Source organism: Podarcis liolepis, assembly GCF_965112155.1.
Source record: "Podarcis liolepis genome assembly, chromosome: 1".
NCBI classification, from domain to species: Eukaryota; Metazoa; Chordata; class Lepidosauria; order Squamata; family Lacertidae; genus Podarcis; species Podarcis liolepis.
This window is the reverse complement of record NC_139554.1, coordinates 81,514,332-81,536,223: the sequence shown is the minus strand read 5'-3', so window position 1 is coordinate 81,536,223 and position 21,892 is coordinate 81,514,332. Positions and strand designations below refer to the sequence as shown.

The following is a 21,892-nucleotide window of genomic DNA, read 5'->3' as shown; positions in this document are numbered from 1 at the left end:
AGTGTTTAGAGACGTTCCTCGTCTAGTACCGGATGCTACAGGATTGCTAACAAGTTTAATAAAAATGGTGCGATGTCTCTACTCGGAGCACTAAAACCGCTGTAACATTGTAATTCGTGATTCTACTTTTCTTAGTAAACAAGCTTTTTCAAAAGATGCAGGAAGCGCAATATAATACTAAACCAGAACTAAATTTAGAAAGAAATGTAATGCTGGCAATTTTCCTTATGGCAAGGTATCTTTGAATACCTTTATTTATTTATTTTTGAAGCATTTTTTTAGTTCTACATTTCTGCTGAAAAGGCTGACTGAGTCGCCTCAAACGACGCCAAAGGAAACCGCATCTTCTCGAGACCCCCTGTTGTCGCTTATTCGGCGCCCGTCGCACCTTGAACGCGGCCTGGATCTTTTTATTTTATTTCATGCAACCTCCATGGTATCGGGTCTCCCGGCTGTCACTGAGAAGTTCCTGTAACCGAGGCGCGGGGCACTTTACTTGCTCGGACAGTCGCGGGGCGCTGATGAACTACCACTCCCATCATCCCCTGCGCTCTGATGTGAGACCGAGTTCTTCGGTCTCGGGCCGGCTGACGTCAACAGCCCGAGGCCGTGACGTAGAATCCCCGCGCAAAGCAGACGAAGGTGACGGGGTCGGTTGGTGTCGCTTCAGGGGGGACCCCGGCTTCCCGTCGGCGCTATGTTGGCGGCTCGACCTCTGGTGCTCCGCGGAGCCTGCGCTCAGGCGCGTCTCCTTTCCGCCGCTGCAGCTCCGGAGTCGGTGAGTTCTTTCCCCTTCCCTCCGACGAGCTGCGGAGGAGAAAGTGGAGTGCAGACACTGCAGGTGAAGGGGCGGGGAGGAGCCGTGAAGAACAGGTCTTGACAGGTCAGCTGCCGCTTCTTGTTCGCTGTAAGGGCTGAGAGTTGCCGTGCCTCGATTCGGAGCGGGGCTTCAGTTTCTCCTTTTTTTCTGCTAGTCTCTCCCCTCCCCTCCACTCCCATCCCCCCCCCCAAGGTTTAGGATGGGCTCCGGGATGGCAAATTTATCAGGATTCAGTCATTTCTCTCTTTCTTGCACAGGCACCTCCCAAAAAAACACAGTTTGGGCCCCTCAAGGATGAGGATCGCATCTTCACGAATCTTTATGGGCGCCATGAGTGGAGGTGAGAACTGAGAAATTGGGTGGTGTGTGTTGCATAATGATGAAAGAGGATTAAGGTGGGGCCGTCATGTTTTTAACTTAGTGGAGGAAAGCCAGCACAAAGGGGGGGGTGATTAAGTTGGAAAGTTTGCAGGTTGTTGTTGCTTTTAACTGGTAAATTAACTTTTGATTGGATGCCAAAAGGATTTTCCAACAGAGCTGCCACATTGTGACTAGGTATTTCTCTAGAGCAGGCATGTCAATCACGATCTACTGGTCGATTGCGGGATGTTCCTGGTCAATCTAGATCGCAGTCTCTTGGGAGTTGGACGTACCTGCTATAGATGATATGCTTTGCTGAAGTACTGTACAAATTAATATTATAATTCCAGGTTTCTCTACTTATGTGTTCTGTATACAGGGTCAAGGCTGATGATATAGTCCTCTGATGTTAATGTGTATGCAAAATGGAATTATTTTGGATAGCTGTTGTTACCCAGTGCTTTTGTCGTTTCTAGGTTGAAAGGGGCTTTGAGCCGAGGTGACTGGTATAAAACCAAGGAAATCCTGCTGAAGGGTGTTGATTGGATCTTGAATGAGATAAAGACTTCAGGTCTGAGAGGCCGTGGGGGGGCTGGTTTTCCCACTGGTCTTAAGTGGAGCTTCATGAATAAACCCCCAGATGGCAGGTGTGTTACAAACTAAAGGCTGATTTTGTACTCAGTACCATGCATTTCTGCTGATGGAGAAACTTTCTCTGGAACTGTGGCAATTGTTTCCACGGTTATCTCAAAAGCAGCTTTGGGCTTTCAAAGGTTATTATCCATGCTGGTGCTGGGAATCAGAACTTGGGACTCCTAGTTTCCAGTTCTGTCTCACACCTTCCAAATAGTGTGTCTTAGTTGCTGGGAATGCCCACTTTAGAGTCATTTGAGCCTTTGATTTCAAAAGTTACATTATCTAGAGAGCCTGACTCTGCAAAGCAGCAGATGCCAAAGATCAACTCTGGACTTCCAATTCTTGACCACTAAAGAACAGCTACTGTATTTTGTACAGAGCCAGTTTAGCACATTGGGTGGAATTCTGCACACGGACATAGGAATTTCAGCTTTAAGCATCACTTCAGTAGCTGGTCCTGTTCAGAAAGTCACTATTTGCCTTCTTAACCTTCCTCACTGGGTGGTTGTGAGGCTAAAACATTTTTCTTGGTTTCTGACAGATGGGCAGGGTACAAATGTCACAATAAATAAAATATATTAAGTGCATGCACCTAAATATTCCCCGTTTTCCTCAGGTGAATTACTTGAGGTTAAGACCTTAAACTTCTGCCCGCTGTCTGTGTCAGCACTGGGAACTGGATACAGAGTTTGTCTGATTAATTATCTGTCTGTGTAGTATTTAGTTTGAGGCAAAAGAGATTTTTTAGTCTTGAACAAAGGCTTACACAGAGTATACTCATTGAAATTAATGGACCTAAACTCAAGTCATGTTCATGACTTTCAATCGGCCTGCTTCTGAGTAAGACTTAGTTGAATATCAACCATTGGCTGGTGTATTGATTGCAATAGAAAATATACTTCCTGATGAATGTGTTTTCCTGGGATTCTTAATTTTTGCCGACAGGCAAATTCTCCCTGTGTTTCAGACCCAAGTACTTGGTGGTGAATGCAGATGAGGGGGAGCCAGGAACCTGTAAGGACAGAGAGATCATGCGTCATGACCCCCATAAACTGGTGGAGGGCTGCCTAGTTGCAGGGAGAGCTATGGGAGCCCGAGCTGCCTACATTTATATTCGCGGAGAATTCTATAACGAGGCCTCAAACTTGCAGGTGAGCTGCTACTCTTACCACTGTGCAGTTGTGAGCAGGGTTCTTGTTTTCCCTTGCAAGAACTGCTATGAGAAGTGAGCGAGTTGATTTCCCCCTTAGCCTTCAGCATCTTGTGTGCCTGCTTGTATTTTTTGTGTTGAAAACCCAAGGAGGCCACTTTTTAGCGGTGGGTCTTAGCTTACTCTTGCTGTCTCATTAGGTGGCAATCAGGGAGGCCTATGAAGCCGGATTGGTGGGCAAGGATGCTTGTGGCTCTGGGTATGACTTCGATGTCTTTGTGGTAAGAGGAGCAGGTGCCTACATCTGTGGCGAGGAGACAGCACTTATCGAATCCATTGAGGGCAAGCAGGGCAAGCCACGCCTCAAGCCTCCCTTCCCAGCTGACGTGGGTATGACAATTTATATGCTCCTTCTGTGGTGGATGGTGTAGATTTAGTGCCCAACCTTGCTGTCAAATTCTTATCTCTGTCAACATATATCTGCCACCCCAGCCAGCTCCTTTGGGGGCCTTTGCTGTGTCTCTCCTTTGCACATAACATTTCCAAGTGTGACATAAACTATGTGCTTTAGCTCAGTGGTTATTAACCCTCTCTGGCTTACAGGCTCCTTTGAGAATCTGATGAAAGCTATGCCCCCCTCCCACATGCACATAAAATTTTTCATACAGTTAATTTTATTGCAGTGGGGGTGGTTCTTTTGTGCCTGGTTTATGGAACCCCCTCGAGGTCTTTGGACCTCATGTTAAGAACCCCTGCTCCAGTTGAAATAACTGTTACCTTTATCTTACTGGATCCCCCCTCCCCCCACCTTTAAGTATCATTATTTATATATTAGATTTATCTACCACCCTTTATCACAAGATCTCAGGGTGGTTCACAAGATAAAAATACAAGGTAAAAGCACACAAATAGTTAAAACAAAAACAACAAAATAATAATCCCCTCCCACATTTTATGAATGCCGCCCCTGCCACCTGGCTTTTCATCTGAATCTCTAGTACCAATCACTTTCCTTCCCCATTTTCTCTCCCCAGCAGCTAGTTTGAAAAGATTTTTAAAGTCCGTTTCCCCCATTCTGTTTTTAGGAGTGTTTGGTTGCCCTACTACAGTGGCAAATGTGGAAACTGTCGCTGTGGCACCCACCATCTGCCGTCGAGGAGGTACCTGGTTTGCTGGCTTTGGACGTGAGCGCAACTCTGGAACCAAACTCTTCAATATCTCAGGCCATGTCAACACACCCTGTACTGTAGAAGAGGAGATGTCAATACCTCTACGTGATCTGATTGAACGACACGCAGGTGAGAACCGACAGTTCTTAACTTGCCATAAGGAAGAAGCTATCAGCTTCTTTCAAAGAACTTGTATTATTGGGGAAGCCTTGTGTCCCCTGTTGCTGAGGTGGTCATCCATGGAGCCACACCTGATTGTCTCTTGCCTTCTAACCAGGTGGTGTTAGAGGTGGCTGGGATAACCTGCTTGCTGTAATTCCTGGAGGGTCATCCACCCCCCTCATCCCCAAGTCAGTGTGTGAGACGGTGCCGATGGACTTTGATGGGTTGGTGCAGGCACAGACTGGGCTTGGGACAGCAGCTGTCATTGTCATGGACAAATCGGTAAGGCTAGTCCCTTGGCCCCTACTGCTCTGTAATCCTGCTTCATGAGTCTTCACCTTCTTCTCTTACTTTAGACAGATATAGTTCGAGCCATCGCCCGACTCATTGAATTCTACAAACATGAGAGCTGTGGGCAGTGCACACCATGCCGAGAAGGTGAGTGTTGAAGCAGAAGGTCACCCTGGAGTTCCTCCCCAGATCAGGAATTTGGGATAGAGGGCAAGATCTCTGGAGAGGAAAACAACTTTCCTAGGATATTGACAACAGGCCTGTAGCTCAGTATGCAAACTTCATTTACTCCTTTTTTTTGGTCCAGCATTGTGCTGTGACTTGATGTATGGTCTGTTTCTCCTCTCTGTGACTATCTTTTCATAAACATTGGAAGTTGCCTCTGAGTCTTTTGAAACTGATTCCCTCTGTACAGGTGTTGACTGGATGAACAAGGTGATGTGGCGTTTTGTGAAAGGCAATGCACAAGTGGCAGAGATTGATGCGCTTTGGGAGATTAGCAAGCAAATTGAGGGCCATACAATCTGTGCCCTGGGAGATGGGGCTGCTTGGCCTGTACAGGTAATTCTCTCAACCTTCTCTTTAGCTTGTGAAGAATGTGCTGAAGAATCTTGTGGTTTTGCTTGAGACAGTATATGCTAGAATCTGGATGTTTAATTGGCAAAGGGATGTATGTATATCTAGAGGTGTGTGTTCTGCTAATTCCTAGTTCCTTCTTACAGGGATTGATTCGTCACTTCCGTCCAGAGCTGGAGGAACGGATGAGACAGTACAGTGAATCTAAGGTGCAGCAGGCATCTGGGTAAACACCTAACTGAAGTCACCCCTTTATACATTTGACTGTATAAAAAACATTCACGTGAAGACAGGCCAAGCTCTGCTTTGGCTTGGGCATTGAGAGCAGTGTGCTTCCTTGATTTGTGTCAGATGGGTGACAACCTACTTCAGTTACTGTTCTGCTTTGCTTTCTTAAAACGCACATTATCTATTAAATGGTTGTAACTTACTTCTTGTCTGTTGGGTACTTTTCAAGCATAGGGAAAATAAAGTGGATAGTTGCATGTTTTTTGAATTGTTTTATATTTCTTAAAGTTGTTCAAGGGTTAAAAAGGAGGGGAGCTTCTGTATTTCTTTGTCAAAAAAGCATCCTTTAATCAAGGCACTTGGATTTATGTGCACACATCTTCCTGCTGAACACATCCACACCATCTTAAATTCCTCTTTGCATCAAGCAGTAGAAAGAGGTGGTGGAATCCTGAGATCATAAAGTGGATTGCACCACTCAGATTGTGGAGGTGGGGTGCTATTTTTGAATTGCACCATTGGAAGGGACCATAAGGGTCATCTAGTCCAATGCCCTGCAATGTAGGAATCTTTCACCCAATGTGGGGCTCAAACCCATGGCCCTGAGTGTTTGCTACAAGTAGAAATTGAGCACATCAGTGAGAAATGTTCCAGCCAAGCTCACTCCTTGATGTAAGAGGGCTTTAAAAAAGAAATTCAAAAGTTTTGCCTCCCATCTTCATAGCTCATTCTGCTGTATTTCTAGACAGCAGCACTTAAGAGCTGCATGTTCCTGAAATAAAACTCCAGTTATCCAGTATGTTGGACTAATAAGGAAGAACCAGGGCTATGTACTCAAACAACATATATTCTCAGTTGTTATGTATGCCTTAGCTTTTGATCAGGTCACCTGTTGCTCCATGCAGATATTCCATTGAGCTATTGAAGTGGGAAGAGTATAGGTGACTTCATTTGGTTTCATTTCCGTAGAAGAAGGGGGGTAGCAGCAAAAAGCCAGGACCCACAATCCTGAGATGAGAAAACACGGGCTATGCAAAGAAAATGTGTAAATATAATCCTTGGGGTGGCACTGCTTGCAATTTTCAGTATGGCCTAACACAGTTCTAAGTCATAACTTTATTTTTATATTATGCCAAAGTGTGTTTAGCAGTGTATGTGGCCATCCTTTTCTCATTCTTACAGCAGCCCTGTAAGGTAGCTTAGAGGGAGAGTTGTCCAATTTTCCCCAGGTAAGCTTATTGCAAAATGGGAATTTAGATCCATTTCTCCCTGGCTCACCTAGCATGATTCACTCCACTGCGCTGGCTGTAGTTTCAGCTGTTCAAATTAAGCAGGTTTCAGTTTTTAATGTGTGGGATGCTGTCAGTTTTCATTTTTAACAGCAAAAAAATTGAAAAGAATAGAATCTATTGTGAGTTACAATGTAATAAATCGATCTGTGCTCAACAGTTCATTGATCTTCACATTTTTATCATAATTCTGCTTTTAAGGATATAGACATATTTTCAAGTATAGTAAAACAAAAAACAAAAAAGTTTTGATCTTGATACAATCTTATCAAGATTTGGTGCTTTCCTCTCTCGCCTACAGGAGGAAGTGTGAGAGATAAATTCAATAAATAAATTTATGCTTCACTGAAAATGGAAGCAGAACCAAGGATTAGAGGTCTGGCCAGGCTGTGTTTGTCAGCCGTCCGGACCTGACAAGTCTCCAAGCACAGACTAATGTTCCAAGTCGGGGTTTTTGCCAAGTTTTCGGGCTTGCATCCTAAATCGCTTAAGGAAGAGGGTCGGGAATCCTTCGGAGGCAACGGTTGCTTCTTCCTCGGGACCGAAAAACGAAGGGAGAGAGGCGAGGCGAGGCGTGCGTGCCGCCGCCCATGTAATAATTCCTTTTATCCGCCCTTATATAAGACCGCGCTTCCCCCGCCTCCCTCCATCCCGAGGACGAGTGAGGGCGGGGAGTCGTCGCGGCCGCCGGCCTCTCAGCCGTGGGCGTGGCTTCCGCGGCCCTCCGCTTTCATTGGCTGATGCGGGCGCCTCCGTCCACCCTCGTCGGCCGGAATTTTCGGCAGGGAAGAAGCGCGTCTTTTCACCGAAGAACGCTCGTCGGCGCGGGGAAAGGTGACCTCCATGCTGTTGCCTGGCGGAAGTGCGCCCCCTTCCTCGCTCGCGGAGAGGAGCGTTTCCGAGCGCCGCCATGTTGGTTGAGGGGACGGGCAGATGGGGAGCGGCGGGAAGTTCCTCCCCGAGCGCTGCCATGGGGCTCTTCCAGGGGCCGGGGTCGTTTGGGGGCAGGGGGAGAAGCGGGGCTGAGAGCCTTCGCCCTGCTGAGATCAAAGCAGGCGGTCCGCCGAGGGCTTAAAAGCCGACCTTTTCCTCCCGGACTAGGCGCGGACAAACCCCGACCTGCTGCAACGCGCCTCTCCCAGTGCATTTCCCTGCGGGTTTAGTATTTCCAACCTCAGGTTACAGACGCTTCAGGTTACATACGCTTCAGGTTACAGACTCCGCTAACCCAGGATGAGAAGAGAAATCGTGCGGTGGCAGCGGGAGGCCCCATTAGCTAAAGTGGTGCTTCAGGTTAAGAACAGTTTCAGGTTAAGAACAGACCTCCAGAACGAATTAAGTACTTAACCCGAGGTGCCACTGTAAACGCATCGCATGAGGCGGCAGTGGAGCAGAAGTGCTCAGCCTCTATTTTTAAGCAGAGCTTGGATGGCCATCGGTCATGTATGATGTAGTTGGGATTACTTCATTGGACTTCATTGGACTACGTGACCCTTGGGGTCCCTTCTGACACTGCAGTACAGTAATAGGATTCTTCATCTCTCTTCCCCCATAGGCTTTGCCTATGGGAGCCGTGGGGAGGGGGGATGTTGGTGTTGGCAGCATGCGTTTGGTGAGGGTGATCATCTAGGCAGTATGGCCCTGGGGATTGGGCCCAGTGACCCCAATCCTTCCTGCTGCAACGCTCAGAGAGATGTCACAAGCAGGCAAAAAGCACCTTCCAAGGGGATCTCCCAAGACATTTTGCTGCCTAAAAGATTGCACGACAACACCTCCCACTCCACCTAAAGCCAGACAAGTCAAGTTGGCACCTGAGGCAGAAAATCTCACAAGTACCTCCTGCCCTTGCAGTAAAAAATGCAATACTAAATCAAGTAACTACTATCTTGTTGCCATTTGACACCAGCAGCTGAGTAAGGCTGCTTCCATACAATTGTCCCCCTCCCGTGTAAGGCTGCTGTCACCACCTACTGTATTTGGAGGCCCTACCTGCTTGCTTAACACAGAGGATGAGTTGCCTGCAGCTGCCCTGCCGACTTCTACTTGCTCGCTGGGTGTTTCTCCTAACATATGCTGTGGGGTCCTGCTGCATTGCCTGAGAAAGAGGGTGAGTGAGTTGGCAGAGAGAGCTGTTCGCGCTTCTCTAGGCTGTGCTGTAGTGCCCAGTCTTGCCCATATTGCCTCTTGGGGAGAGAGGGAGAGTAAGAGCTCTTGCCTTTTACTCCCTTGCATGGCAGTGTTGGCAAGCCCCAGTGGGGCCACCTAGATAGCAAAGGTGACAGTGTAGAGAAAGGAGCCTCCACATTTTGTTTGCCCATGCAGCACTGCAGACCCATTCCCTATTGCCATACTTCCCAGAGGGAGAAGCCAGGTGACTAATGGGAAACAGCAATGACTGTTCCTTTCAACTGCCACTCACCTTTCCACGTTCACAGGCAAGTGAGCAGCACCTGGGTAGGAGGAGATGTTTCTGTGCAACATGCGGAGTGTGCTAAACCTGAGCAACAGCTGGTTAGCATTAGTAGGACCTCCAGAGTCAGCCTTGGCCATTCTGATGCCCTCCAAATGTTGGACTACAGTTCCCACTATGAGGGTTGTGATCCAAAAATGTGCTGGCTGAGGCTGATGGGAGTTGTAGTCCAACAATATTCTAAGGGCACAAGGTTGGCAAAGGCTGTCCTGGTGTATGCTGGGCCTTGACAGCTGCCCAGTTGTGCTGACTTCTGGTTCCAGTCCTTCGCCCCACATTTGAGCAGCTGGCATTTCAGGGGTGTCTTCAAATTGCAAGTGGATCAGGAGTTTCTAAAAAGAAGGGGTGCCTGGTGCTAAAGTATTTCAAACAGCAGCTTGGCATAGTTGCCACCTTGTCCTGGACACGATGAGAAGGACTTATTGAAAGCTGCAGTTTACCCTGCTAAATTTCTGCATGCCATGCACTTGTTAAAAGTATAGGAGACCTAGGCAAACCTAATGAATATGCCACTTAATTTCAATTCTAGTACATGGGAGAGGTTTTTTTCCAGAGTGAAAAAGATTCAGTGCTTATATCTAGTTCTACCTCAGGAAATATATTTTTATTTCATTTTTTGCAAGAATGCTCCCTATTGAATCCCTCATTCAGAGACATTTCACTTCAGATAAATTTCTGTCCTGTTCTTGACTCCTTGACTACAGATCTTTTGTCATAACAGATCATCTGCAGTAACCATTTTTGCTAGATCTGAATGATTTTGGGCACAGTCAATGCTGCCTAAGGCAAGGCTAGCCTAATCGTTAGGTGAATATATGTGGCCGTCCAGGGTGGTGCTGCGGTATTACTTATATTTGTGGGTAGCTGCTTGGAACCCTATAAAAAAATCTGTGCTGAAGTGGGAGAGATTGTGGTTTTTTGTTATTGTTTTGCAACCTTGGATTTTGAAATGATTGCAGTTGGCCTTGGCACAGATTTGACAGGAAAATACATGGCTTCCACGTCTAAGGACAGTGCTTGTTTTCTGAGTAATACATTTTACTAATTTCCCTCCACCCTCCTGCCCTTTCCCCTTGTACTTTAGCAGACCCTTGTGAATCACAGCCTAACAGTAAAATCATTACTGGACAAAGGAGTATGGGGCGAGTTGATGGTGTGGGAGGACCCATGTGAATATAAAATAACCAACTTCCCTGGGTGCTGTGAAGTTCAGGATTCAGGCAGGAAGGTCCCCTTCCTTCTTCAGTGCCGGCTGCTTGTTTCCAAGTCAGCTCCTTCCTCTTTCCTCCCTGCAGGGCATTATGCTTCCAACGCTTCGCCACTTCTGCCACGGCAGGCCTCCTGCGCCCATAGCCAGCATGGGCCCAGTTCGTAGATACTTAACCTGGGAAAACGAGCAGCGTTGCCGAGGGCAGCTTGAGGCGTCTACCAACCGATATAGACAAGAAGCTGTGCCAGCAGCTGTTTTGGTGCCCCTGTGCTCTGTGGCTGGGGACCCAGCCATCCTGTACACGCTGAGGTCCACCACCTTGACTGGTGTGCACAAAGGATCTGTCAGGTATTTGGTAGCCCCATACTCTCTCTTTTTAAAGTAAAATTCCCATCATCCTTTTCGTTTGCTCTTTCCTGGACCTCAGAACCCTCCTGAGGTCCTGGCAGTTGCCACAGCGTAGCTATTTCCCCTCAAGGCTGCTGGCACAACCTTGGTTCTGGTCCTGAATTTCCCTTTATAAAAGGATTCTGTTTTGCTCTTGCAGTTTCCCAGGTGGTAAGCGCGACAGCTCTGACCGGGATCCCATTGCCACAGCACTCAGGGAGACTCAGGAAGAGTTGGGCCTGCGGGTAGAGGAGGACTGCGTCTGGGGAATCATGATGCCTGTACCTGATAAGGTAATGTCTATTTGGGGGTTCTAGAATCTCCAAGGATAAACTTACACTGGAAGGTTTTTTTGTTAAGGAGCTGGGACTAATATTCAGAATTGGGGGGGGGGGGCGTGTTACCTGGAGAAGCGATGATCATGGAGTGATGTGTCAGATGAGAGCGATGAAGGACTTTCTTGAGTATTGCTGTGGGCCAGGATGTTCACCTGAGGGGCAGAAAGGTGTTTGGCAAGGGAAGGCATCTGGCTTGCATGAGTATTTATCACTTTGGAGCATGCCTTGCAGCAAAAAAGCAACGGGGATGTCTGGAATTCATTGGTTTTAAACTCTGGTTTCCTTTCAGACAAAAATGATGGTTATGCCTGTGCTAGCCAACTTGGGTCCTCTGGAACGTCTGACTCTGAAGCCTAATCCCCAAGAGGTGAATGAAAGAGCCAAAGCAGCATAAGGACACCTCCTGGCATGTTCTTTTTACTGGCTGTGTTGCCAGGGAGATGCTTGGGGAAAGCGCAGAAGGGGCGGCTCGCCCTTTTAGGGGTTGAAAATGTCCTCAGGGGCCACATAGCAAAGTGGGCGTGATGTAAGCAGGAAAATGGGCATTGACAAAATCCCAGAATCCTTACCCTGTAATTAAGAACCTGCGACTTCATTTCCCCCCTAATTCATTAAGAAACAGTAAAAACCCACACTCACATCTACCCCGCATTACTTCCATTGTCTTCCATGGTTAATAACTAATTTATGATCTTGTAATAACATTTCACCCTCTTTCCCCCAAAATTAATTCCATTGCCTTTGGCGGATAAGTGCCTTTCATCCCTGTCCTTGTTTAAATTCCACACACACACATACACACTGCATATATACCCGTGAAAATCTACGAAAACAAATATATATATATATATATATATATGTCTGTCTGTCTGTCTGTCTGTCTGTCTGTCTATCTATTCTTCCATTTCTTTCTCATATCAACTACCACCCCACTTTCTCCCTCTACTCATGAGTCCCTCTGCTACTTTACTATCCAAGTTGCAGCAATTGAAACAGCTTGGGATGCTCACAAGTATGTTATTTCTTGTTAATTCCTTCTTCTTACTGCCACTTGCTCTCAGCCATGAAAGCTGCTGTCCCCACAACCACCATCACTTCCCAACTCACTCCTCTGCTGTTCTAACAGTTGTAATGCCTTTGGCTGCTCTTGAAAGCGACCGTGAAAGATCGTAGCTTTTCTCATCAACTTAAGCATAACAGTAGCATGTGGTAGTGGCAGTAGCAGGGAAACCTGACCGCTCCTGAAGCAGCAGAGTAGTGACTGGTGCTGCTGCAGAAGCTCTGCGAATCCAGAATTAAACACACAGCATTTTTTATTAGCATAGCCATTTTACTTGTAAAGCAAGGTGATTTGTGGGGACTTCTTCCTAGAAACAACACTGGATAATGTGAAACTGGTAACAGGATAGCTGGACAACACAGGGATGGGTAAACCTCATAAAAATAATACATTGGCAATATTACAAAAATAATAAATTAGAAAAAAGGAGTTGCCATTTTGAGGGGGGGGGGGCTTTGAGGAGCATAGGAAATGGGCTGCATATGGCCTATGAGCTACCCCTGCTGTTACATCTTGCTAGGCCCAAAGCGTCTGGATGGAAGGCTTGCTGGGAATGAGGGAGTGGATTGTGGTGATTTCCTGGGCAGCTGGGAGTTGGAAAAGGAACCATTGGCTCTGTAGCTAATCTGGGAGATCTGTGCTGCCCCTCCTCACCTATTTTCCCTCTGATTTGCAGGTTGAGGCCATTTTTACACTGTCTTTTCGCCACTTGCTGCAAGAAGAGAACCAGGGCTACACTAACTTCTGCCACAAGGGTACCTACAGCCACACACTTCCTGTCTTCCTGCACGGTCCTCACCGTGTATGGGGTCTCACAGCCATCTTCACCGAATTAACTCTGGAATTGCTGGTGCCAGGGGCATACCGCAAGCGGACTCATGTGGTGGGCAGACGCTGACCTTGGCTACCAAACTCTGCTCCCCTTTTCTATGTTTGCCAAGGGACTTGGATGCAGGTGGTGCTAATCCCTTTCCTAAGTCACCGGAGTATTTTCAAAACGCAAGTCTGTCCACTCTTGTTCGGCACACAGAAATTGGCTTGTCCTCCTGCTCCTGGTGCAATTGCATTTCATCATTAGTGGTCGGGGAACGAATTGCCTAGCCACTTCTGCTAACAGCTGCTGCCAGACTTGTTTATGAATAGACCTTGAATAAACAGACACACTGGGAACTCAGTGCAGGTATTTGTGAATGTGTTGAAGACAGAACACAGCAGTAGGCAGTCAAAAGAGATGTTGGTACTGGACAGGAGCCCAGCTCCATTCAGTAGCACTTTGTTGACAGGTCAAGTTAAACAAGGATTTGCCAAGGATCTTAGGTGTCCATATAATGGATCAGAACTGTGAACAAATGTTGATCCCTATCTTGTTGTTTATGGTACCCAGGATGCTTGGCTGAAGGATGCCCTCTTACTTTTTTTTCCGCTTTTTTCTAGTACTTGCCTTCACAACATGTTTTCCCCACCTCATGCTTATGAGAATTTGTTTGATATTCAAGCACACAATCTCCATACCCTTTCATCCATGTCCATTTAATGTGGAAGTTGAGTTTAGGCAGCACGGCGACAGTGGGAGGCCCCATTGGCTAAAGTGGTGCTTCAGGTTAAGAACAGTTTCAGGTTAAGAACGGACCTCCGGAACGAATTAAGTACTTAAGGTACCACAGTACTCTTAATTTCAGGGCTTAAAATATTACTTTCTTCTGTCAATAGGTGGCAGTGCCACCTTAAGATAACCCAGAGGGTTCTTTGGTGGTTTATCGGCTCCTTAGAGTGGAGTTTGATGAGGAGACAGCCGGGACACCAGGGCGACTAGCTCTGGAGAGAACAGCCTGCTCCTCCCAGCAACATTTCCCCCTGAGAGGAATGCAAGATTTGACTACCTCCTGCAGAGGGACAGGCAGGCTGGCCTTCCTGTTTGGATGAAATCACTGGGGCAGAAAGTCAGAGGCATGTCTCTGGAGAGCTCAGTAACGGGAATCCCCTGCCTGGGCCATGCTTGAAAATTCACTGACTAGTTCCAAAAATGGGCTTCATTTGGTTCACTGAGGAAAACGACAAGCAATCAAATAACTGATGTTCCACAGGAAAGATCTGTATAGTTTCTTTCAGGCCACTGAATAAAAGGACAGAAAAGGCTATAATCAGATAAATACATTTCAGTGTTTTAGTATTGTTTTCCCTTTTTGAGCCACGGGTAACCCCATCTTTTAATGCTATAGATTTAAAATGGAAGAAGAGTTATTTCTATATTTCATTACCTCTTACCACTGCTCATAAGCCTCCCCTTTTTATTGTCAACCTTCCCTCTCCCTTTTCTCCCCTTTCTTTCATTCTTGTCCAAATGCCAAAATTAGAAAGCAAACTTTTCAGACTTTGCAGGGGCACGGCTTAAAAAAAACACTTTATACTGTAAAGTGTCATGTATGTCAGTGTCACTATATTAATAATGAGGGTGCATTAATATTACATTTTCATTCTTAGTAATAGTTAATCATTTTAAGATATATTAAAATACCTGCTTTTTATCTGCTCATGTTTTCTCAAAATATCAGGAAATGGCAAAGCTGCATGGAAACTTAGTGCTACTGATGTTACTGTTTAGTGTTTGTGGAACTTTCCATAACGTTGGGGTTGCAGTTTCATTTGCTCCAAATAAATGTATTTGGATCAAGCCGGTATGTTTAGTAGGAGGGAATTGTCATATTGAGCGAAACAGAGTAAGAACAAAGAGTGTATCCATTTATGAAAGTGAATCTGCTAAAAATGAATCTGTTCTAAATAGCAAAATCTATAGTGTCCCTCCTGCTATTGCTCAGTGTTGGCTCAAGAGAATTTGCAGACTGAAGCAGATCCCAAAGAGCAGACCCTGCCCAGTGCAGGCAGTGCTTAAAAAAGTATTGTGGCAACATCTAGACACCAGTTCCTGCCTTCATATTCTACCCCCTCATGGTGTTGCCTGCGGTGGGAGTCTTCACCCTGCCATATGATAGGGCCGGCCGGCCCTGGTTATCCTCTTGTTACTGAAAACTTTGAACATCTCAGCACAGCTATTGTGTAGAAAAATTGAAGAAAGTGCTTGTACACTGTACCTTCTGACACATCTTGGCACAACTGCTGCTTGCAAGAAAGTGCTTGCCTTCTCAGTCACAGGAATCTGTAGGTGCAAACACAGCAAGTATTTACTTTCTCATTATTCTGCTTATTCAGAAGAGCAGCAAGGAGGCTGTCAGCTACAGCATGGAGTGGAACTGACATTATATCCCTGAAGCATTTAAAAGCTTGCACATAACACATTCCTTGAAGAAGGGAGGGATTTAGGATAATTTACGCTATAGAACTACTTGGATCGATTCCACCTGCCCTTTAAGAAACATTCCACACATTTTTTTCCTCACAAAGAAGCTGTCTGATGAATTGTTAGGTGTTTTGTTAAGCTTGTGTGTATGGAGTTCTTTTGTTATTTTGGGTGGGTTTTTTAAATGTTTCAGCAGAAGGATTTTAGCATCAGGCAGTGACACTAGAATACTGTGAGATTAAAGTGACAATAATCCTCCAGTGAGGAAGATTGAATGGTGCAAGTTGACAAAACATATTGCTTAATTACTTTATCTATGCAGGTATCTCTCTCTCTCTCTCTCTCTCTCTCTCTCTCTCTCTCTCTCACACACACACACACACACATGTGCTAATAGCAAACTCATTCTCCAGAGGTGAATCCTTAGGTAGCCGAAATAGCACCACACCAGAGGGACACATTAGTTATGCCCATGGTGAGCCCCAAGCTTTGTAGAATATATTCCAGGAAAGGGGGCACGCTGTGTATCTGTTGGAGGGGGGATGCTCCCAGACCCCTCAGAGGTAAATGCTGCCTTCAAGTCTTTATGCTTGTCTTTGTAATGAGAGCTAGATATTTGCTGTTTAGAAATGACAGCTGGGGTTCTCAATAATCTGATAGTTGTACTTGAATGGTGCTCTGGAAGCCAGCTTCCATTATTTGTGGATTTGTGACATTATCACAAAATACACTAATGTCCCAGATGTTATTGGGGTGGGTCTGACTAGCCCCTGCACTGCGATTACAGAGTTATAGACTCGCATGGTTCTTGGAAGTCCTTGACTTTTTGGTTCCCTACCTTAACTGGGCATGAGCTTCTCCATCCTTGGACTCCTCCCCAGACTAGACCTCGACTCCTCATTTTTTAACAACTCTCCAAGTCTTGTATATCTATAATTGGCACTGAGTAGCACCATCGGTTGCAAGTAAGGGCTAGTCATCCGCTGAGCAAGCCACCTGCCATTACATTTACAGAGCCAGCCTTTTAGGGAACCTATTTCTGGAATTCATAGCTGAAGCTTACCAGTTGGAATATCTCTCTTTCTTTCATGTTACCCTGGTACAACACCATTTAGCAGTGGCTAGCAGCAGAAAGCAAAGTCTTGTCTATTAATCTAAAGCTTTCCATCACCAAGGATTATTGTGACTGTGGGTGGCAGATCTTGAATAGGATGATGGGCTTAAATTTCACACAAAACATTCCTTTAAAACTGTTGCTGGATAGAAGGAAGGAGTATGTGATAAACTCTACAGAATATTCCCCATACACACAGGTATTATATCTTATTATTTCTATAGGGTTTATTATTTCTATTTTCTAATATTTCTATTTTCTACTGAGGGCTGCATTCCCTTGGGGATAATATGACAGGTACCACATGCTAGTGGGGCCAGAGTTTACAGAAGGCTACCCCACTTCCCTGCCCTTCCCCTCTCTCTAGATTCCCCTCACCATAGATCACTACAAGCCCCCTCCCAACTCTGTAGCAGTTACACCAACCCTCCACCTTTGTCTCACATCAAATGTGGAACAAGAAGTGATACCTGGAGGGGTGGTCTGGGGGGCATGAAGGGGTCTGTGCAGCATCTGGAGGGCCTAGGTGATTAATAGTGGGGTTAATTTATCCAAATTCAATATGGCAGCCAATGTGGGTGTTCTGTATTCTAATAAAACAGACATTTTTCTGTAACCAGACCTTTGGTTGAGTCTATGGCCTTTTAAAGGTGTTTGTGGAAGGGGGTTATTGGTTTTGTTTTGTGTTTTGTGTTCTCATGTTGCATTTTTATGTTTTGAACCACTCTGTGATCTGCAGATGGAGGGTGGTATATATTGCAGCCTATCAAGCAAGCTTAAAACATAATTGTGCCCCATTCCCCAGCTCCTAGTCAAAACAGTTTGCCTCCTCCTGGTCTGGGAAGTTTACCATATTTTATAAGGGGGTCTTATTTCTAAGTCCACTGTCTCTTAAAGCCAGGCAATTTATGACTCCACTGAGCAAAATTCTTCCTTGTCTACATTATGTAATTTTAATCTGGGAAGCATCCTGTGGGATTAGTGGGACTAGTTCTATTTAAATTTATGTATTCTGCTGAATCAGGAACTATTTATCATTTTATTTAGCAGGACCAAATGTTCATAATAATCTCTCTGAGTGACTCTAGCCAATTTTTAATACTTAATGCTCTTTAACAGTTTGACATTTTTATTCTATCTTTGGCTGCCTTCAGGCTAGACCCCCGGGCTCCCGCTGGGATTTTCTTCTTTCCGCTGGGACAGTACAACTCCTGTTCTTAGGCCTGCAGCCATGCTGGAAGCTGTGTTTCAAAAAAGCAGGACACTTTTACGGCTAGATAAGCAGCCAGAATTCCTATCCCAAATTAGGTTGTTCATATTCTGGGACACAGGAAGTCAGAGTGTGTGGCATTTATGCCTCAAATGAGGGGAAAAAACATTGTGCTGGAGAAGTCTCTTCCTTTAAGTTGTTTAAAAGTCACATGCAAATTTCTTTATATTGGGGCTCAAGACCTGGGTTAGGGGCCTTTCACACAACTCCAAGTCATGCCGATGATATCTAAACCCATTCCAGTGGGTTCAGGTCTGGTTTTGAGCATGAAATGGCCTTTGGTCACCCTTTAATGGGATGACCTTTATTGGGAGAGGAACAGGAAGTGCAACAGGAAGTTGATTCTGGTGCTGTTGTTTTATGGCGTCTTGGTGCTTGCCTGCTCCCACCATGCTCAGTGTGCATATTTGCAAACAGATGTCGCAAGAACACCTCCAATACTCTATTCATGAGGAAGGAGATTGTGGCTGAACCTGGATCTGACTACCTCTTGCGGGAAATGGAGATCTGTATGTGCAGCGCAGCTAAATATCGCTTACTTCAAAATGTGGCAACCCCCCCCCCCATGTGTGGGGATCCACCTGCTCGTTCTCCTGAGCAGAGTGCTGGACATCTGCCCCAAAGTCCTTCACTGATTGGACCAGAGGTACTTCTCTAATCAGGTAGACATTTTGCATTAATGGAAACAAACACTCTATATTACCCTCCCTCAGCAACACCATACCGTTTTGTGAACCTGCTGGTGTTAATTCTTGTGAGGTGTTGTGTGTGCTCTCTCTGCCTCTCCCAACAAGCCAATTTTCAGTCCCCTCTTCGCAAAATTGTGATGAACTGAAAAACATAGTTATCCCTCACCAGCAGCAAGAATGCCTACCTTCCCCACCAATATATAGCGCTGCTGCTGTTGAAAACAATGACAACAGGCTTGTGGGAGTACTAGGCCAAAATGCACATGGGCATGTTTTGACTGATTTTCGTCACAGATAATTTCTCCACAGAGAAAAGCATGTATAAATTCAGTGGTGGTTGAATTTCTGTGGCACCCATTGGGATTTGTTAGGGTGGAAGGCAGGGAGCCAGAGCCACTGATAGTCAGAGCCAACTAATTGTATTTATATATATATATATATATATATATATATATATATATATATATATATATATAGGTTTTTACAATGTTACAAAATGAAAAAGAGAAAAGAAAAAATACAAAATAAAAATAGTTAAAAGCAATTCAATCTTTTCATCACTTATCTTTCATTTACTTGTTTCCCGGACCTCCTCATACCTCCCCTTTTTGTATTCCAGTTCAATTTATTAGTTCAGCAGTTCCTTTCCCTCCTTATTTTATCCTGATCTTTAATCTTGATATATTGTAACCTAAATTTACCTGTTAAGAATCCATTTTTTTCATATTCTTTTATACCATTACAGCTAGAAACCCTTTAACTTCAATCCAACATCATTCTAACATTCATTAATTTTACAATATTTCTGTAAATAGTCTTTAAATTTCTTCCAATCTTCTTCCACCGACTCTTCTCCCTGGCCCCGGATTCTGCCAGAGCCAACTAATTGTAACTCCAGTGGTAATTTATGTAGGGAAATGAATGGTTGTCACTAGTCCTGCCCTCTATCCATACTGCTTCTAGGTGGCCTTTTGCTTTTGCTGCTACCACATTTGTGAACAAGTGGCATAATAAGCATGTTGTGCACAGGGAAGCAAATATGGACACACCATTTCAAGGAAAGAGATTTAGGTGTTTGGATTCCTTCATAACCCAAATCCATATGCACACAGTTGCTCATGAAGTAACAACTAAAGGTCTCAGATAGCTCCAACTTAGCTGGCTGTTTGTGGTTGAGTTGCGAGTCAAACGTAGCATTTCCTAACACACCGCATAACTTAGCCTTTGGCCAGTGGATCACATCAGCACTCAATAAATCAGTGGGCAGGGAAATGGAAGAAAGAACTTCCAGATTATATTTCAGCCTTCTGTAAGAAAAGGTGTGCCATATTTCACATTAGGAAATGTGTGGTTTTGAACAGCTTCACACATTGTTTTTGAATTAACTTGGCTAAAAGACACAATTCACACATTGTTTTTGAATTAACTTGGCTAAAAGACACAATTCAGAGGGTGGTAGAGCAGATATGAAGTGTGTCATGATTCAGCCTTACGCCAGCACTTAAAATGGTTCCACATGGCACTGAGGCTTCCAGCAGATAACCCAAAGCAATCTGGGCCACAGATCAGAGAGGCCTGAAGCGGAAGGGCCTGGCTTTGTACTAATAGAAGACAAAACAGTTAAAGCTGTCTGCATACAACGTGCAATGAATCAAGGAGAAATATTAAGCATATATTTGAAGCAATTTCCCCAGAATCTCTGAAGAACAAAATGTATCATTTTCAAGCACCAGGCAGAAGTGGGGAACGTCAGGCCCAGGGACCCAATGTGGCCCTCCAGGCTTCTCTGTCTGGCCCTTGGGACTCTCCAAGGCTGTCTCTTCTCCCCAGGCCACACCCCTCATTGGCCCTGCTGCTTCAGACTTCCTCCAATTCTTTGGACTCCATGGAATGTGTCCTTGACTGTAGTAATGGCTCTTGTTGGCCTGGATGGAGAGGGGTACATGTAGGACCTTCTGACTTGTGTGTGGCTGGACAGTAGCCTATTGTACAAAGGTAATGTTGCCCTGACCACCACCGGCATGTGCCCCCCTCCCAAGTTTCCCCCAGAGAATGTAGCTCTTGGGCTGAAATAATTCCCCCACCCCTGGGATAGAGAGATATTAGAGTTGTGGGTCCAGATGGCTGGGTCTTATGTTCCACATTCCAGAGCAAGTATTGAGATGCTTGAAGTGAAAGGCAATTATTCCAGGGCTGTGCATGTTAGTACTACCCATGCCGTGCCTTATGGTGTAAGCAGCTGTTTTCACTAGATAAATTAATATGCGTTTGCTGTATATGGGCATAGGCAATAACTGCTGCTTATGTCAGCCATTTTTATACATGACAAAATATGAGTTTACATCAACGTACCCGGGATAAGGAGAGTGCAGCATGAGGTATATTTTCAACATTTGGAGCTCAAACCAAGCTAACTCCAGTTCTAATTTTGAGTATTCTTGTTTTAAGGCATTTCAGAGCGGCAGGTTACTTCTGATTCAACAGTCTTTCATGCTTTATATTTAGGCAACACAACAGCAAATAGGCTTAATCAGCATCAAAGGTCTTAAAGCATTAAAGAGGAAATGGACTCCAGATGTGATATAGGGAGTGCTGGATCAGCAGGGACACAAATATAAAGAAGTAGATGATCTCAGCCATTGTCTTTAGCTTTCCACTATTCTGAGCCTGCCAGTTTCATTATGGATAAAATGGTGGGTGGGTGGGTGGAAAATTTCCAGCTTCATGTTACCTCTTTGTCTGTTCAGGTGTTAGATGCACCAGGAGAAAGCAAGACTTCTGCTCTGGTAATTTGAGGTTTGCACTAGATTAGCCAGTTACCTCTTACTTTAAACTATCAACCCTTATTCTAGAGCATCACAATAATATAAAGTGTAACAGAAGAGGCTGTGGCTCCAAAAGGACCTCCCAGCAACCTCCATAGTCCTATTGTCAACTAATATACTTATTCCAGTCCAGGAATGGAGAGCCTGTGGCCCTCCAGATGTTTCATGACTAGTGGTCAAGGAAGATAATGGGAATTGCAGTTCAGCAACACCTGGATGACCACAAGTTTCCAATCCTTCTTGTAGTCCATAGCTATTTTTGACTGGTGCCAGATCCAAGGGGGAAATAGGTTCTTTAAATTGTGGATAACTTTATACTGGTACTGGCTATCTGTCCATGTGTGTGCATTCTCTTCTCCACCATCTTTTCTTCCTATTTCTTTCCTGTATTAGGAATTGATTAAATTTAAATGGCTGTCTCTATTACAAAACCTCAAAACACGTGCCTTTTCAATGTGGTGTGCAGGGCTCTCCTTGTATTTGATCCTTACAACAACCCTGCAATGTAGGTTGGACAGAAATACAGTGACTGGTCCAACATCCCCCAGTGAGC

General features: G+C 45.1%; 2 protein-coding genes across 6 annotated transcripts; both read left to right on the top strand.

The window, feature by feature from the left end:
* Positions 1 to 308: 308 nt before the first annotated feature.
* On the top strand, positions 309 to 5,654 carry NDUFV1 (NADH:ubiquinone oxidoreductase core subunit V1). The gene is made up of 10 exons (XM_083498227.1): positions 309 to 778; positions 1,078 to 1,160; positions 1,657 to 1,827; positions 2,784 to 2,967; positions 3,167 to 3,356; positions 4,052 to 4,264; positions 4,413 to 4,579; positions 4,654 to 4,735; positions 5,004 to 5,149; positions 5,311 to 5,654. The coding sequence occupies exons 1-10, from the start codon at positions 698 to 700 to the stop codon at positions 5,392 to 5,394; spliced, it is 1,401 nt and encodes a 466-aa protein (XP_083354353.1). The 5' UTR covers positions 309 to 697; the 3' UTR covers positions 5,395 to 5,654.
* A 1,705-nt stretch (positions 5,655 to 7,359) lies between these two features.
* Positions 7,360 to 13,320, top strand: NUDT8 (nudix hydrolase 8). Of its 5 annotated transcripts, none has more exons than XM_083498535.1 (5): positions 7,360 to 7,515; positions 10,447 to 10,709; positions 10,909 to 11,041; positions 11,376 to 11,453; positions 12,823 to 13,320. In XM_083498535.1, exons 2-5 carry the CDS (start codon positions 10,453 to 10,455, stop codon positions 13,042 to 13,044), a joined length of 690 nt encoding a protein of 229 aa, XP_083354661.1. In that variant the 5' UTR covers positions 7,360 to 7,515; positions 10,447 to 10,452; the 3' UTR covers positions 13,045 to 13,320. The 5 variants fall into 5 exon arrangements, with proteins under 5 accessions (XP_083354661.1, XP_083354664.1, XP_083354660.1 ...); XM_083498534.1 differs by having other exon boundaries at positions 7,389 to 7,593; XM_083498536.1 differs by lacking the exon at positions 7,360 to 7,515 and adding an exon at positions 8,611 to 8,788.
* The last annotated feature ends 8,572 nt before the right edge of the window (positions 13,321 to 21,892 follow it).